We start from the raw sequence: 16,079 nt of genomic DNA, 5'->3' as shown, positions 1-16,079 counted from the left end.
TTGTGTTGGACTTCACCCCCGCCTTCCTTATTGTGTGAAGCTTGGTACACTCCCATGTGTGGAGGCACAGAAGAACGAAGATGAAAACAGGGTTAACATACCTGTAACTTATGTTCATCGAGTTCTTCTGTGCTGACACACAACCCTCCCTCCTACCCCGCTGTGAACTCCAATGCACAATACTGTGATGGCTGTAACGGATATTGGTGTTTTTAAGGTGTTATGGCTGAAGTGTGTTGGTCAAGCGGCGGCAAAGGAGAACTGAGGGAAGGGGCCGTTGGTCGCTGTAGGATCACGTGACCGTTTGGGCGGGAAGACGGTCGCTGAGGCGCGCGACAAACGGCCCCTTCGGAGCCTTGGAAGCTCTAGAAAATTCTCCGGCGGCTGGCCTGCGCCTGCGCAGTCCCCATGTGTGTCAGCACAGAAGAACTCGATGAACATAAGTTACAGGTATGTTAACCCTGTTTTACTGGCTGAGGCAGGCCTGGTTTGCCCCTGTGGTTCAGATGGAGCAGGGCAGTATCCACCATTTCCCCCTAACCCCAGATCTGCTGCAGGATGACATGATTCTCCACCACAACCTGGGCACTCTAAAACTGACAGCCTGGTTTCTCTCTCACATCCCTCTAGTGGTGTTGTGTGAGGCAGCCACCTGGTCTACGCTGTCTGCATTTATCAAGCATTATGCCATTGGCGTAGATTCCAGAAGGGACGCAGCTTTTGGCAAGGCCATCCTGAAGAGTCTCTTCCACTAAAGAGCTTCACACCCTCCTCCTGGGTAAGTTAGCTTACTAATCTCCCACATGGGACTGCCCAGAAGACACAACAATGAAAACAGGGTTGCGCTTACCTGTAACTATTGTTCATTGAGTGGTCTTCTGTGCAGGCATACATCCCTCCCCCCCCCCCCGAGTTCTTGTTCTTGTTCTTACATTGCTTCTGTACTGGCAGCTTAGAGAACTGAGGGAGGGAGCTGCTTGCCCCGCCTTTTATAGCTGTGCCTGGGGGAAAAGTGCACGAAAAGGCTAGGTGAGGACTTTGCACCTCTAGGAGCTTTAGAATGTCTGCAGCTGGCAGGAGAATTAACAGGGCCGCACTCTCCCTGTCAGTCTCCCAGCGCAGGTCATCTACTGGGATGACCAAGGCTGTTTCAGTCCCATGACCAGGCCTGAAGCCAGATCGGAATGAATCCAAATAATCTGCTTCATTCAGGAATCCCTGGAGCTGGCCAGTCACCGCTCTTTCAGTAACCTTCCCTGCTGGCCTACAGCAGACCCCAGGAAGGCTGTGAAATTGTGAACAGGTAACTGCTTGAAGACAGTTTTGGGATGGATGAAGGCTAACAAGCTGGAAACCCCAACAAAACAGAGGTGCTACTCAAGAACGAAGAAAAGGAGGAGCCGGAGGGGGGGGGGAGGAGGAGAGCATCGCAACAGCAGTTGCACAGAGAGAATTGCGTCCGGGACCTAGAAGGGGGAGGAAAGTTTAACCAGAATTTGAAATGTTTATTCTCTGTATGATTAACCACTCCATCATTATTTTATGGAGCTATTTTTGTATTGACAGTATGAAGGGAAACATTGAAGTGTAGTGTTTAGTGTTTGTAGTTCATTCCCCCCCTTTTCTTTTTCCACCCCCCCTTTTGTCCCTTCCCTCTCCCCTTTCCTTGTGATAGTTTTGTGTAGTGTTTTGTAGCTATGAAAAATAAAAATAAAAAAAAAAAAACAGAGGTGCTACTGGTGGGAGGAAGGTCTGAACTAGGAATTGGGGTATCTGTGGTTTTGGATTTGATTGCATTCCCCTTAAAGAAGCAGATTTGTAGCTTGGAGGTACAAGATGTTTGGATAAATGGGTGGAAGCAGTGGTCTGGGGTGCCTTACACCAGCTTCAGCTCTTCTTGGGCAGAGGGAGAGCTTGCCACTGTGATGCATCCCCTGGTAACATCCAGATTACATGATTGCAATGCCCTGTTTGTGGGGCTGCCCTTGAAGACAGCACAGAAGCTCTAGTTGGTACAGAATGCTGCGGCCAAAATGTTGACTGGGGTGAGTTATCGCTCCAGTCTTGTTCCATCTGCACTGGCTGCCAGTTTCTTTTTGTGTGCTCATATTCCTTACTGAAATAGAGAAGCTTGTTGGCATTCCTAAGGGGCGCAGTTATTTTCGATCTCTGTCCCCAGTCATCACAATTGATCAGGAATCTGACCAGTGAAGGCAAAGGAGTCTGGGAGAGAGTGTGCAGCTCCTTTGACTAGGTGAAAGCAAGTTGGTATTTAGTCAAGACTGAGGTATGTCCCTTGGACTTTTTTGCCTCTTTCCCCCCATCTGGACTTGCAGTGTTTTTCTGTCCATCTTAAGCTTTCTGATTCCTTACCCAGATAATGGTTATGGATGGCCATTGATTGGACTGCCAAAAAAAGAAAGAAAGAAAAGGTTTCATTCCCCACAGAAGGCAAAATTCAAGTGTTGTGGTATGAGTATTCCACACAGTAAGTAGGTAAACACAGCAACTTGGTATGAAGTCCAGAATTTAGTGTCCTAAAATCTCTGTTGCAATTTTAAATAAAACTGGTTGTACACCTGATAGCGACAGGGGTCATCTTGAAAATACGTGAGTGACAACAAGGAAATTTTAGAAGCAGTTAGGATCTGGAGGGACCAAGTGCCCCCCCCCCTCTGCTCTGCACAGCACCTTCTCACCAGAAGCAAGTTTGCAGAACGTGCTCAGGATCCTAGAATTTGGAATGTTTAGCAAAAACTTTCTGACTGAAATCCCCCAATCTACAAAAATATCTGTATCCTGTATTTCTGCTTATCTGCAGGACTCAAAGAGGCTTGTATCATTAAAGCCACATTAAACTTTAAACAGCACATCCAAAATATAATAGAAAAATACAAAAAGCAGCATCACGCATTACTCATCAATTAACTGGCATTTCATCAAAGGTCATTAAAATCACTCCAAAATAGCTCTGCTTTGCAGCATGTTTGAAATTTTTGCTGAGTTGGACCTTCCTCGCTTCCTTGGGAGGCCATTTCACAGAACAGGAGCAGCCGCTGAAAATGCATGGGCAGAAGCAGTCATTATTTTTCTAACGAAGCCTCCTCTAAGCCCTGCATGATTTTCCCGCTGCAGGCTGCCTACTGTGTGCCTGCGTGATCCTCTGTCTTGGCCTGGTGTCCATCTCTGCAGCGGCTGTGTAGGGAACATTACATAGTTTCCAGTGCAGAGACATGCCAGAGTTACTGCTTCAGAAGAAGAAGACAGGAATATACTGTCAGGTTTAATTTTGAAAAGAAGGGGGGTTGCAGCTGTAGGAAGTCTGAGAGGGACGCTCAGATGACTTACTTTCTGTACGGTCTTATATTCAAGTGTACTCTGTCTCCCTAGCAGTGCTGATGTATCCACAATGGAAGAACAAGTATAAAATCTTTCACTTAAACGTCTTTGTGTAAGATGTCTTGTGCAGAGATACTGTGAGAAATGCTGCGCCGACGCAGTGGAGGTGCTGCCATCTTCCCTTTTTCAGTAGGCAGCAAATTCTGAGCCAGTTGCTGCTCTTGGCAAGTTCTTACCCATAGGTCTTGTTAGACCCATTTCTTCTGCTCGTGGAAGATGAGGAAGCACTACATTAGTGGTATGTGTGCAAGAGCCATTCAGTGACAGCAAGTGACTCCCACTGCAAGCACTGGCAGTACACAAATCAGTATGTGCTCCGCTCCTGTAGGACCCCCAACAGTTCCAGCATGAAATCAATGGCTTGAAAAATGCCAGTGTCTCCTGGGGGGATGAGAGATGATACCGGCAGATCCTGAGATCCTTGAGAAGGGAAGAGGGATGAGATGAACTGCTGAGTCCTTTATATGAGAGGTGGGTCCTGTTCCCAGCAGTCGTTTAACTGCCGTCAGTGGGCCGGAGACTCTTTTTCAGGTCTTGTTACAGGAGATATGGCTGAGTGGCTTTGAGGAGGCTGCTGTCATCCAGAGCATGCAGTTTTTTCTGTAAATGTTGAAACTTTAGGGAGTGTTGTTTGTTCCTCGTGTGCTTTGAAGCTAACATGGTCTTCCTCAAATTCTAACCATGCAGTCACTTTAATTAATTTGAACTCCTCTTCATTCACATTTGTTCATCCATTAGCTGTTTGAATGTGTGAATGGACCACACATTCAAATCATGCCTGTGATCAGTTTGCTCTTTAAGTGCTTACTAATCTAGAAGCTGCTTCATCCTTTCCCAGGCTGCCTCTGCTCTCCACAGAGATGAGGATGGCATTGACTCTCGCAAGCAGAAACGAGGAGAATTCTTAGGATACACTTTCTAGTTAAGGCTTCCGTAACGTTTAATGAAAAAGAGTCCAGTATTGATATTTTAAAATCTAACCAGCAGTTTATTGTTGGTGAAGCTTTCATGGGCTAGAGTCACAAAAGCTTCTGCCGTAGTAAGTCTGTTAATGTTTAGAGTGCCACATGTTCTCACACATGTGCATGCGTGCGCGAACTAGTGGACAGTGAATGCCTGGGCATGAAAGACGCCGCATACTCCTGCATAGCAATTGGGACAGAGTTTTATTTTGGCTTATATGAATGTAGCCTCAGGTTTTGTTCAGATGTTATTGTTTGAGCTTTTCCAGGTTTCTGGAAAGCAAAGTAAAGACGAGTCTCTCTTGAGCCCCAGAATTCTGAAAGAGTAAAGCCAAACTGGCCTCTCAGAGGTGATCCATAATCCTCTGAATAATCTTTATTATTTATTGCGGGGTTGTGCAGAACACCAAAGGCAGCGAGTCCTGCTCACAGGCTTGCAGTAGAGAAGAAAAGTCGCTGGGAGAGGCTTGCCTGTCTCCTCCTCTGCCCTGTTCCAGGCAGTTGCCACACTGAGTTCTGTGTGTTTTGATCAGGCATCTGACGAAGAGAACTTGATTCTCGAAAGCTTATGCTACAATAAAATTGGTTAGTCTTAAAGGTGCTACTGGACTCTTTCTGATTTTGCTACTACAGACTAACACGGCTAACTCCTCTGGATCTATGACTGAGTTCTGTGTGAAGCTCTTGGCTCTTGCTCTCTCTGTGACAACTTCTCGTCCCTCAGAGGATCCTTTCTTTGAGGACTGTCAGTTCCATTTTACAGATTTATTTGGATGTCTTAGAGGATCACTGGCAACTCCCCAAATGCTGCACCATAGATCTTGGGCTGATTCACATCACTGAGCCGGGAGCTAGATAGGTTTCAGAGATGACCGAGCAGGCCTAGCTCTTGGTGCACGTTTGAAGAGCTGGTTGTCTATAGAGGCTTCTGTTTTAAGGTGTATGGGCCGAGTATCCTTCAGCTGACTTGGCTGTGAGTTGGCCCCTGTGGCTTTTGGACCTTTCTCGAAGCCTTTCAGTTAGCAGCTATGCTCAGCATACCCCCCTTTTCTGTCATTGTTGCACTCACCACTCACTGTAAAATTAACCTGTTTGGAAGGCTGTGAAGAGCAGCATTTTGTTCTCCTTTGAGGGCTGTAGGGGGGCACAGCTTCTCTCCAGAGGGCAGAGCACAAATATGATTGTACATTGTGAGGCCAGAGAGAAATCTAATTTGACTTTTCTTTCTGTGGGTTCATTTCTCGAAGGGATTTCAATATTCCTTTCCACCCAGTGCTTCAGAAAACGTTTTAGCTTTAAGATTGCTTATTCAGATGCACTCAGGACTATTTCTGGCTGGATCTTGTTACTTTTGTTTATTTTATTTTAAATAAATGAGAGTAAATAAGACTCTTGGAATGCGGACTTCTGGGAAATGTTGTGCTACGGATATCGGCCAACAAAGACTTCTGCAAGGGAACTCTTCGCTTAATCATTTCCAAGGGCTCTGTGTTATGCTCTGGCTTATCTGATTCTTTTCTCCCCATCCCCACTCCAATGTATTACATTCCAGCCAGTAGGCTTTTCTGGTATTTAACACCAGATTTTCAAGATTGGGAGGTTAGCTGGTAAATTTTTTTGACAAGGGTTGCAATTTCCCCATCCCTGCAGGCACCCACATGCTCTCCAGTCTCCCTCTCCTTCCAGGATCCCATTAGCAAGGAGAGTGACCTTTTATAGGCTTCTTGCTGGTGAAAAACAATCTCTTAAGAAACAAATGGGCATCTGGTGTGGGGTGGCACTTGGTCTGTAGAACATTTATTATTTACTGTTCCTTGAATGGACTTGATAACTTTATTCACAAAGCTTGGGGTGGGGAAGCAAAATTCCATCAGTTTGCTCCAAGTGCAGTAAAGGAAGCAGTCTTGACGCAGCTGCTGGCCAGACCCACTTGAAGGCGGGTGGGAACTGGGGATATGTGTTGTGCTGGAATGCTCATAAAACAAATGGCAAGGTGGCAGCTGCAGTTGGGGAGGCCTCCTTTGTTTTATGGGTGGTCCTCAGTCTAGAAAGATGAAAAAATATTGGGGCCTCTTATCTGTCCAAAGAGTAGGCTTGTGATCCCAGAAGAGAGTGGACCGCTTGCAGCTAAAATGGATAATAATGCTTTGGGGGGCAGGGAGCAGGAATGGGACGAGAAGGCTGGATTGGAAAACACACATCACGGTAAACAATATTGTAGCAGCCTTTCATGGTAGACCCTGGCTCAGGGCTAGGTGTGATTCATGTTCTAAGTGTGGCTGCTTTCTTCGCAGACCTTGTAGGAGGAACTGTTTGCTTGCAAAGTGATGTGGGGGGGGGCTCAGTCCAACCCCTCATTTGTCACCTTTGTGTATTGGCCAAGTGTAAGGAGCAGGGATTGTGAGCTAGCAGTGCTTGTATGTACAGCCAGAGGCCGAACATGAAAATGAAGAGGGCCCTCCCTCCAGGTATCTGTGCCTAAAGAGGGACTTGCATTTCCACTTTGCTAACCTTTGAATCACATTAATAACTCCCATTCTGCTCTCGCACTGAGGGGCAAGCAAGGCGAGGGAGTGTGTGTATGTGTGTGCGTGTGAGAGAGAGAGAGAGAGAGAGAGACTTCCCTTCAGCTGTTTTCCTACCCTGAAATGACCTGGCAGAGGTGTTCTGCTGGGAGGCACATACAGATCCTGATAGAGGCAGCTGGTTTTGTCTCATTGGTGGAGCTTCAGAGTGGGAAACTGGCACATGAGGGGAAGGAGTAGCCTCAGCCCCTCATGCTGGAGTCTGAATGGGAATTGAGGCCCCCTCCACTCACCTGGGATTCGAAGGAAAAAATCTAATGGGGAGTTCTGTGCACGGAACACCCAGCACCTTGCCTTGCCCTGAGAGAGGAGTTGGAACGGAGTGAAGGCTCCCTCTCTTGAACTTGGGCTCTACAACAGCAGATATTTCAAGTATAGAATTCTTCCCCTCTAGAGAGTCACGGAGAAGCAAATTCTGGGATATCCAGGCATGAGTTGGCTGAACAAAGGGGATATACTCCTGTATTCAGAGCATTGAATTTCTGCCTCCAGGACTGCCAGACACTGTGCACTGTAGTTGATCACAAATATCTCTGCATTCATTGAAAGCTAAAACATATATGATTTGGGCCAAGTGAGCTTATAGTGCCTTTATGTAGCTGAGGATTGCCACCATATCCTCAGTTTTGGCTGGTAGTCTTGTCTGTTAAACCTTAGGACACTTAACAGTTTCTTGTCCCCCTCTCATCCTTCTTGCAGCTGTCATTGTCATGGGAACCTGAGGGGGGGAGACAGAGAGAGAGAGAGTTCTCTGACTGATGACCTCCCCAACCCCACCCTCTCCATGGTGCAAGGCTGCACTGTGAGAACAAACCTTAGCTTGTGGGAAACAGAGGGTGAGGAGGGTTAACATCAGGAGGGTTGTGAATGCAGGCCTAGGCCCGGGGTGAGAGAGGAGCACCTCTAATTTAACGGCAAACTTACCACCCCCACTAGAGCCAAAGAAGAATCAGCGCCTGTCCCATTGGTTGCCAGAGTTTGATAGATGGTCCGGTGAATCCCTGCATTAAAAAAAAGGACTATGATTCCTGATATCTATCTATCTATGTATCTGTTCCAAATGGGCATGGTGTTGGTACTCTGGAACAGGTCGAGCTTGGAGTTGGGAGTTTAGAGGGGACCTTGATTGGCCCCTAGTTTTTCTACTTAAAATGGTATGAGAAAGAAGGAGCCCGGGTGAGTTTTTGCAGGAGCCCAATTTAGAACTGACCTTCTTTCTTGTTTCTTACCTTAGGGGAGTGCAAGCCAAAGATCCGTACCCCAAAAGTCAAAGGGGAAAGGAAGAAGAAACAGAAGCATCCCCTGTCACTGCCACCCCAGCTCCCACTGCAGCCGCTGCTGCCTCCACTGTTGCAACCACAGCCTTCTCCAGCCAGGCAAGAAGAAGGACAGCAGTCACCAGCCCCTCGAGAGCAAGACCAGCTGCAGCCCAAGCCCCCAAAGTCTGCCTCAGCAGAAGAAATCATCCCGCCCATGCCTACCCTCGATTCCCTGGCCTCTGCAGCCCTCCAAGAAGAGGAGGAGTCCAAGGCCCATCCCATTATACAAAAGCTTTACGTTGTTCAACGGCCCAAAAAGCCATCCTCTCAAAAGAAACGCTTGTCCTGCCAGAAGATGTTTAAGAAGTTCCTCACGCAGGAACAAGTGGTAGATATTGGTGTGAAAGTCGAGGAGAGCGGAGGAGGAGACAACCCCGAGGTGCCTGCGGAGCCCAGTAAATTACAGGTAGCCATCAGCATGGGTGGGGGCTGCAGAACAGTTCCTTCTAGTGATGCTTGAGGAAGCAATCTAGGTGTAGTCCGGAAACTGCCCTGCTCCTTTGAAACCTCTTCAGAAGGAGGCTTCAGCCATCGGCTCGCCAAGTCGAGCAGGAGGCTGCCAGTCAGAGATGGTGGGGCAAGATGGGGTGGAATGAAAAAAACTCTGTGGCTGTGGCTACATTTACAGCTTGCTGCCACTACCCCTACCCATAGCCCACACTCCAGGTTGCTTTGATAGCCCAGACAGTCCTGCAAGACGAGGCTGGATGCCCCCTTGGACTTGTTGAGTCAGTAGCTCCAAGAGACAAAGCAGGGCACAAAACTCAACCAGTTACACTGCCTGATATTCCAGGCTGAACACGGCAATTAGACCTTGAGCCGTAATCAGAGCACACCCCTTAATCTCTTTAATTTGACGTTGCCACCTGATCTGTACCATGTGGGCCTAACTCTGTTATATGCTTTCTTCATTAATGGTCAGGCTGCCCTATTTTTAATAAAGACTTTGGAATTAGTGGCACCTGGTTGATGGAAAAAATATTTGCCTCCCTTCCTTTTTGAGGCCCTTGTATGGCAACCCTCTTCTATTTCAAGCATCTCTAACAATTCATGCCCTCCCTTTTCTGTGGGTGATGTCAGAAAAATCCCTACCCAGGTTTGTGACAGCCTCAAACAGTAATGCCACATATCCTTAAACTTGGCTCTAGCCACTTAAATTAGGTCCCATTTAGGGGGCAGTGTTGTGGGCTCCTGGCATGAGATCCATGATGCTTCGGAGGACTGGCTTGCTTTCTTCCTGAATGTGTGTTGCCTCTTTTATCCTCCTCTCTTTCTCTCTGCTCCTCTGGAGGGCTGCAGCTGTGCTCCCCAGCCTTGCCTGCACAAGTATTCTGGGGCTTTGTCAGCAGTGGGGTAGAGGAAACTGATCCTCCAGCAGAGCACTCCTGTTTTTAAAGTAGATCGGTATGGTATTGGGGAATCCCAAACAGACACCACTGCCTTCATGATACTGAATCTGGCACTGCACCTGGCTAGTGCAGGTTGTGTTGGATCAGATGTGCATTCTGGCACAGATGGTGCTGGTGCAACTCCAGGTCTAGATTGCAAGTTTTTTTCTGCTCTTGTTCTGTTTCCAGCTTGTGTGACGAGCTTCTGTTGTGTGATTCAGGGGGCCACACCTCTAGATAGGCCTGGCAAATCTAGCCTGCTAAGAAGGAGCTTTCAAATACTGCTGCTGCTTCTCTGGCCTGGCTTCACCATCTTCTGTTATGTTTACGTCTTAGTGCAACTCTGGGGGAGAGTTGGCTGTTCTTCCCTTGTTTCTAAGGGGGAACAGAGGCAGTCAATCCATGATGGAGGGCAGATTTGAGCCCAGTCCGGCTTCCTAGCTCTAGTGGAAGCTGCTGGCTTCTCTGGCAAGAGGCTCCCATTCTGGGTCGTAATGGATTGTTTGCATCAAAAGAGGCAGTGTTGGTCAAGTGACCGATTCCTCTGGCATTTCCAGTAGTGTGACGATCGAGTCATTCATGCCACGATTCTCCGTGATGCTGTTGAGCATCATGCGCTCAGCCGACCTTGGGGACGTTTTTCACAAGAGTGGGCTTGGTGCCGTCATTTCAGAATGCCTAATTACTTCCTGGAGGAATAAATGCTGCCCCCACTCCCTGGTCCAATCCAGATTTGAAGCTGGGAATTAGCCTAGTCATCCCATGGCATGAGAAAATCTCTCCCATGTGACGAGGTGAGGTATACTTAACTTTCTTGTCATAGTGGAGAAGCTGTTTTGATCTTAATTTGGGGGCAGACAGCATACTTTCTATTTTGTTGTCTAATTTATTGTGGCCCAGTAAAAGGATTGATGTCTGTTTCAGTGGGTGATTTTCTACACATTCACAAAGCTGGACCGAGAGAAGGTTTCCTGCTTTAAAATTCCAGCTGTAGCACATAGGAGTTTACAATATTTTTTCAGCCTGTTATTTGATCTGTTTTCTTGCTTGTAGTGAGGTGGTCAGAAAGGGAATCTTGTTAGCTTGCTCAAAAAGAGTCCAGTAGCACCTTTAAGACTAACCAATTTTATTATAGCATAAGCTTTCGAGAATCAAGTTCTCTTCATCAGATGCCTGATCAAAACTTGATTCAAAACTGATCAGAACTTGATTCTCGAAAGCTTATGCTATAATAAAATTGGTTAGTCTTAAAGGTGCTACTGGACTCTTTTTGATTTTGCTACTACAGACTAACACGGCTAACTCCTCTGGATTGTTAGCTTGCGTTTTGCTTTCTCCTTGAAGTACTACAATTTTCTCATGTTATGTTTTAAGAATTAAGATGGGAGTTAAATTATTCAAATGCTAACAGCTGTGTGTGTTTGCAGTGGGTGCTGCTGTTCTTGGTGTCCGGCCCTGTTCTTATCCTGGGCTTGAAAAGCAGGTTGGAGAGGCTCGGGCAGTCTGTTTACCAACTGATAAAGAGCCCTGTGGTATTTGGATATTGGCATCCTTTCGTTTTGTAAAGTTCTTCTTAAGCATATGATGTCTGCTGATTTTATAATGGCATAGCGTGGACACTATGATTGTGCAAAAAGTCTGGGAAACAGTAGCTAGTTTAAAAACTCCATATACTACCAGCTGTTACTGTGGAATGGGAGGAAAGACAGCAAGGATCTAAGGATAGTAAGCAGGATAAATGCTGTAGATATCCATGGTGTTAAAAAAAATCCTGTATATGCATGTGTGGCATTTTATTGCCATTGTGAACCTGCCTTGAGGCTGAATGCTATGTGTTGTTTACGATTTGTTGAGGTGCAGCCCTCTGGAAGCCTCTACAGCCCTTTGGGCAGACTCTTCCTGTCTGTGTGCTTCTCGTCTGACTCTGTCTTTGTCCTGCTGTGCTGGCCCAGGACCCAGCCTCATTCTCCAGCCTGCAAGTGATTGGATCAGTTGTCCTTTAGCCATTGTCTCCATCTCCATGATCTTCCTCTCCAGGCAGAGAGGGGAGTCACTTGGGGATGGTGCTGTCTGTGCTTGTTTTCTACTTGTCCCCTTGTTTTGCAACTAAAACTTTCTTATGGACAAAGACTTAGGCAAGTTCAAGCCCACGTTCCACTGGACTCAAATTTAAATAAGTGGCATGTGTAAATGGTATAAAGGAAGGAAGCTCTGTCAAGCTCCTGTTTGTGTACTCCACGGCCTGCCCAGTATCTTTTCTTGGGACTTGCTATCCCCCTACTTCCTGTCTTGCCTGCTCCAAAAGAGGAATTCTAGATGAACAGGTCTAGCATTCCAGATCTTGTCCTGCTCTGTTTGAGGAGAACAGGAGGGGGAAAGGTGTGTTACACTCTTAAACAGCCAGGCGAGCCTTCATAATTGGGATGTTACACCTTCAGTGCTTGTCTTTTCCTGAGGTGGGGTGAATGAATTCAAATTGAGCAAATAGTTAATACTGTAGCATGGTCTCCTAAATTGGCCTGTGGTAGGTATTGACCATGGGATCAACTCAAGCCCATGGCCACATGCTCCCCTAGTCCAGCCCTTCTGCTGATGCCTTGCTTTGAAATCCAGAGTCCTTTTTAGTGGTGCCTAGGTTTTCAGGGAATATTTCAGTCATGCAAGGAATGTGGTGACAGAAGGAGCGAGGATTGCATCTGACTTTTCTCTGCAGTCATGATTAGACATAGACACGAACAGAAAAAAAATGAACATGGTGTTCATTGTTCATTGCCATCCACGAACAACGAACATGACCTGTTCACGAACATGTTCATTGTTTGTGGGGGCCAGCAGGCTCTCCTCCAGCCATCAAGATTCCTACCACACCACTCCCAGAAACCCTACCTGAGCAGGCAGCAGGAAATGTACCAATAATAAATAATAGCTTGGCCCCAGAGCCTGGCAGCAGCCCTGGAACCTGAAGAGGTAGATCCCTACTGCACCACTCCCAGAAACCTTATCTGAGCCGGCAGCAGGAAAGGTACCAGTAATAAATAATAGCTTGGCCCAGAGCCTGGCAGCAGCCCTGGAACTTGAAGAGGTAGATCCCTATCCCACCACACACAAAGAACATTCAAGCTCCAATGCACTCTCCCTGTCTCTCTCTCAAAATGCCAACAACAAATGTCTCTCCCTCTCCACTGTCTGCAAAACCAGAGCTGGGAGCCCCCTTCCCCCCTTCTGTTTGCTTCCTTGTAACAAATTTGGAGCTCCACACTTGAAAGGAAGACCTGCCTATCAAGCTAAATTGGGCTTAGATTGGGGTTTCCAGGGCAACAGCAGGAGTTCAGGCAGTCCCGGCCTCCGGTTGCCAAGGGAATTGATTGCAGGTGCCAGATTGTCTGGCTTGACAAACAGCAACGAACGAGGCTTGCAACGACCACCTGTTCGTTTAGAATGGGCCCTCACGAACGGCTTGTTTGTGAACAGCTGAGTGAGCTGTTCGTGGCTTTTTTTAGTTTGTATTGCTGTTCCTGCCCATCTCTAGTCACGATGCCTAGAAATTTGAAGGAACAACACAGATGCTGAGACCTCTGAATTCTGATAAGGGGACTGCTGTTGGGAAAGGATTTGTCTTTATAGAGTAGAGCTGCTGTAGCAGTTGTTGGAATGAGACCAACGTGATGGAAGCCTGGCAAGTCTTCATAGCCCAGAAAATACAAGGAGATGATGCTGTCTGTTGTCTGTTTCTCTGTGTTGAATTGTAAACTCTTGCCATTCTCAGCCCCAGAAAGGTGAACGAGGTTGTTTAAACCTGTAGTGCTTGACAGGCTTCGGGGGTGAGCAGTTTGGGATGAGTCATTGCATCTGGTGGGGGTAAGCAGCCATTACACATTCCAATGTCAGTAACCCACCTTAACCCTGTTGCAGGCTGTCCTACGCTCGGACGATATCACCTTGTGGAGGATCCCTAAAAGGGAGAGGCAGGAGTTGTTCAAGCGAGTTAGCGGCAAGCCAGCACGGTATGCTGCGGCTGTGTTCTCCCGGATGGTCCCCCCGGATGAGCTGCGGAGGTGGCGAGGTGCTGTTAGCTATCGCGGGGGCAGAGGCAAGCGTGCTCTGCCACGCAACGTGGTTGCCCGTTTGAGGCGCCTTTTGCACCAGCAGTTCTGGGATATAGTGGCAGCCGACTGGAGGAGAATCCGGTTGGAAATCAACAAGATCCTGGGGACTTAATGGGTCTCTTGGTGCTCATTCCTCCCCTCTTCTGCCTGCTACTGAATGGCTTTTGGCTCTTCGTAGTGCCACTGTAAAGACAGGATGTTGGCTTTTTTGCCTAGGACTTCTCCCAACACACTGTGCCAGACACGCCCAAAGAGACCAGACTCTGTACTGTGCCATGTTAAGTGCCTGATGCCAAAGGAGGACTTGTGTGTGTGTGTGTGTGTGTGCTGCTGGTCAGCACCTCGGTAAAGCAGATGCAATGTGACAGGCTGTCCAGGTTATAATATCTGTGACTTGTAGCCTGTCAATGAAAATGTCTTGTTTTTAATTTTAACTGTAAGCCCCCTCCCTTTCTTGACTTGTGATCGCCTCTTTGTGCCCTCTTGATGTTCTTGGGGCGGGGGTGGGTGGATTGTGTTGTCAATCAGAGATCATTTGATGAAGGATCGAGCTCTCTCAGCCATAATGCTAAGCAGCCCTAGGTATCATGAAGGAGAGCTGATGATGGAGGGCTGGTAGGTGCAGTTTGGCATAACAGCTCTTTTCAGGCTGGAAATGTGTTGCTCAGTTTTGGCTTAAGTGGCTCGTGCAGCTTTCTGCTTTCAGCAGAGGATTTCGTCATATCTCCTTAAGATTCTGTAGTAAGATTACAAGGGGGGGAAACGGTAGCTGAGAATGGCCCCCGCCTGCATAAGCAGTGGAAGGAGAAAGGGGGAAGAGGCAGAAGCCTGGTGGGCCTCTGCCAGCCACTTCTAGCTTGTAGAGCTTTGAAACTGGCACGCATACTGAATGGGCAACACAAAAGAGCTGAGGAGATGTTGCCACTGGCCCAGCCAAGTTCATGCTGGGATAAAGAACCATGTAGCCCGGAACAGATGGACAGCGGTGCCAGCTTCCTACAAACAGCAGCCTGTCAAGGACCACAAAAAAGATATGGATGAACTACCTGCAGATTTCTTGTTGACAAAGGCTGTTACATTCAGGAGAACAAATCTGACAACCATGAGTTAAATCATGAGTGATTCTCTTTTTAAAAAATGAAAATCCTCTAGAGAATTTTTAAAAATTGGTGAGAGTTACAGGGCTGCCTGTCCTCGTCTTGGGGCAGAACTTTCCCCCAAACCTCAGAACAGCAATAGTGAGAACCTAGCCCTTCCCACAAATGCATGTGTTCTCCCTCAGATTTAGAGCTGATCCTCAGTTCAGTTTCACTTATTACAATCAAAGATCAGCCAACATCAGCTTAACCTGATTCTCAAAAAAAGGGCTGGATGTAGGTCAAGCTGCATTTGGGCTATATTTGGTGATTCCCAGGAAGAAAAATAGAAAACTCACATATCAAGCAAAAGGCTAGGCTGGAACTGGATGGATTTTTTTTTCAATATGGATGGATTTTTTTTAACAGGAACCCCGCCTGCAATCTAAAGTGGTACAGTCCTGAGACAAATTTACTGTTTCAACTGCTGTTTCTGAACTAGACTTGAGTCTCACTGGTAAAACTGTTATTTAGGGATGATTATGTTAGTGATTTTGAGACGAAGACCACTGCAATAAATTCCAGGTTACATTTGCTACTGCACAGTAAAAAAAAAAAATTGTGATCTTGTACAGGTAGCATAGTCCTGCTGCTGCTATGTACACCAGTTGTTTTCATCACTGTTCCATGAATTATGTTGGTTCCACAGTCCCTTACCATTTTAAAACAAACAATAAATAGATTTCTGAAGGGAAAAAAGCACCTGTTTTTCCTCTCTGTGTCATACGAAGAATTTAGATGAAGCAAAGGTGGTCCACTACAGACTTGAGAGATGTAAAGCACACGACCTTTCCACATACCATCTCCTTAAAGTGGCTTTAGCGACATTGAGCCTTCATTGCTAGGCAACCCTCTCTCTGAGAAAGCATTTCTTGCATTGCTGGCTCCATGGTTTTAAATTGGAGTGGCTGTGTATGAGCAGGTAGGTGTGCTATTGCGTGCATTTTATTATATCACCCTGAAGGTGTCTGAACACACCAGAGCACCTTCAACGGGGAGAGGAGAGAAAAAGCTATGTGGAAAAGTGTGGGGGGTGGAATGGGAACTCTGCCTGGGAAATTGAAGTCCTGTTTAGTAACGACAATCGGGCCCCTGAATCTCTCCTAAAATTGCAGCTACCGGGCTGAAAGCATCATTTTAATGCATCTTGCTGTCTCAGATCAAACCCTGAGCTGGCCTGGCCT

The 16,079-nt window shown here is 47.0% G+C and overlaps 1 protein-coding gene across 2 annotated transcripts in view; it reads left to right on the top strand.

The window, feature by feature from the left end:
• Positions 1 to 16,079, top strand: part of KDM4B (lysine demethylase 4B) — a 328,745-nt gene that overhangs the window by 257,944 nt on the left and 54,722 nt on the right. Inside the window, exons 11-12 of one of the 2 annotated variants that reach the window (XM_054982035.1) lie at positions 8,181 to 8,671; positions 13,566 to 15,189. In XM_054982035.1, coding sequence (XP_054838010.1) covers positions 8,181 to 8,671; positions 13,566 to 13,871 — 797 coding nt within the window. In that variant the 3' untranslated portion in view covers positions 13,872 to 15,189. Of the gene's footprint in view, positions 1 to 8,180; positions 8,672 to 13,565; positions 15,190 to 16,079 lie in introns of those variants that run through there. The other variant, XM_054982034.1, reaches the window with a different exon arrangement.

The sequence above is a fragment of the Eublepharis macularius genome, chromosome 5, assembly GCF_028583425.1.
Source record: "Eublepharis macularius isolate TG4126 chromosome 5, MPM_Emac_v1.0, whole genome shotgun sequence".
NCBI lineage: Eukaryota > Metazoa > Chordata > Lepidosauria > Squamata > Eublepharidae > Eublepharis > Eublepharis macularius.
The sequence above is the reverse complement of the archived record's forward strand: the minus strand, read 5'-3'. Positions and strand labels throughout refer to the sequence as shown.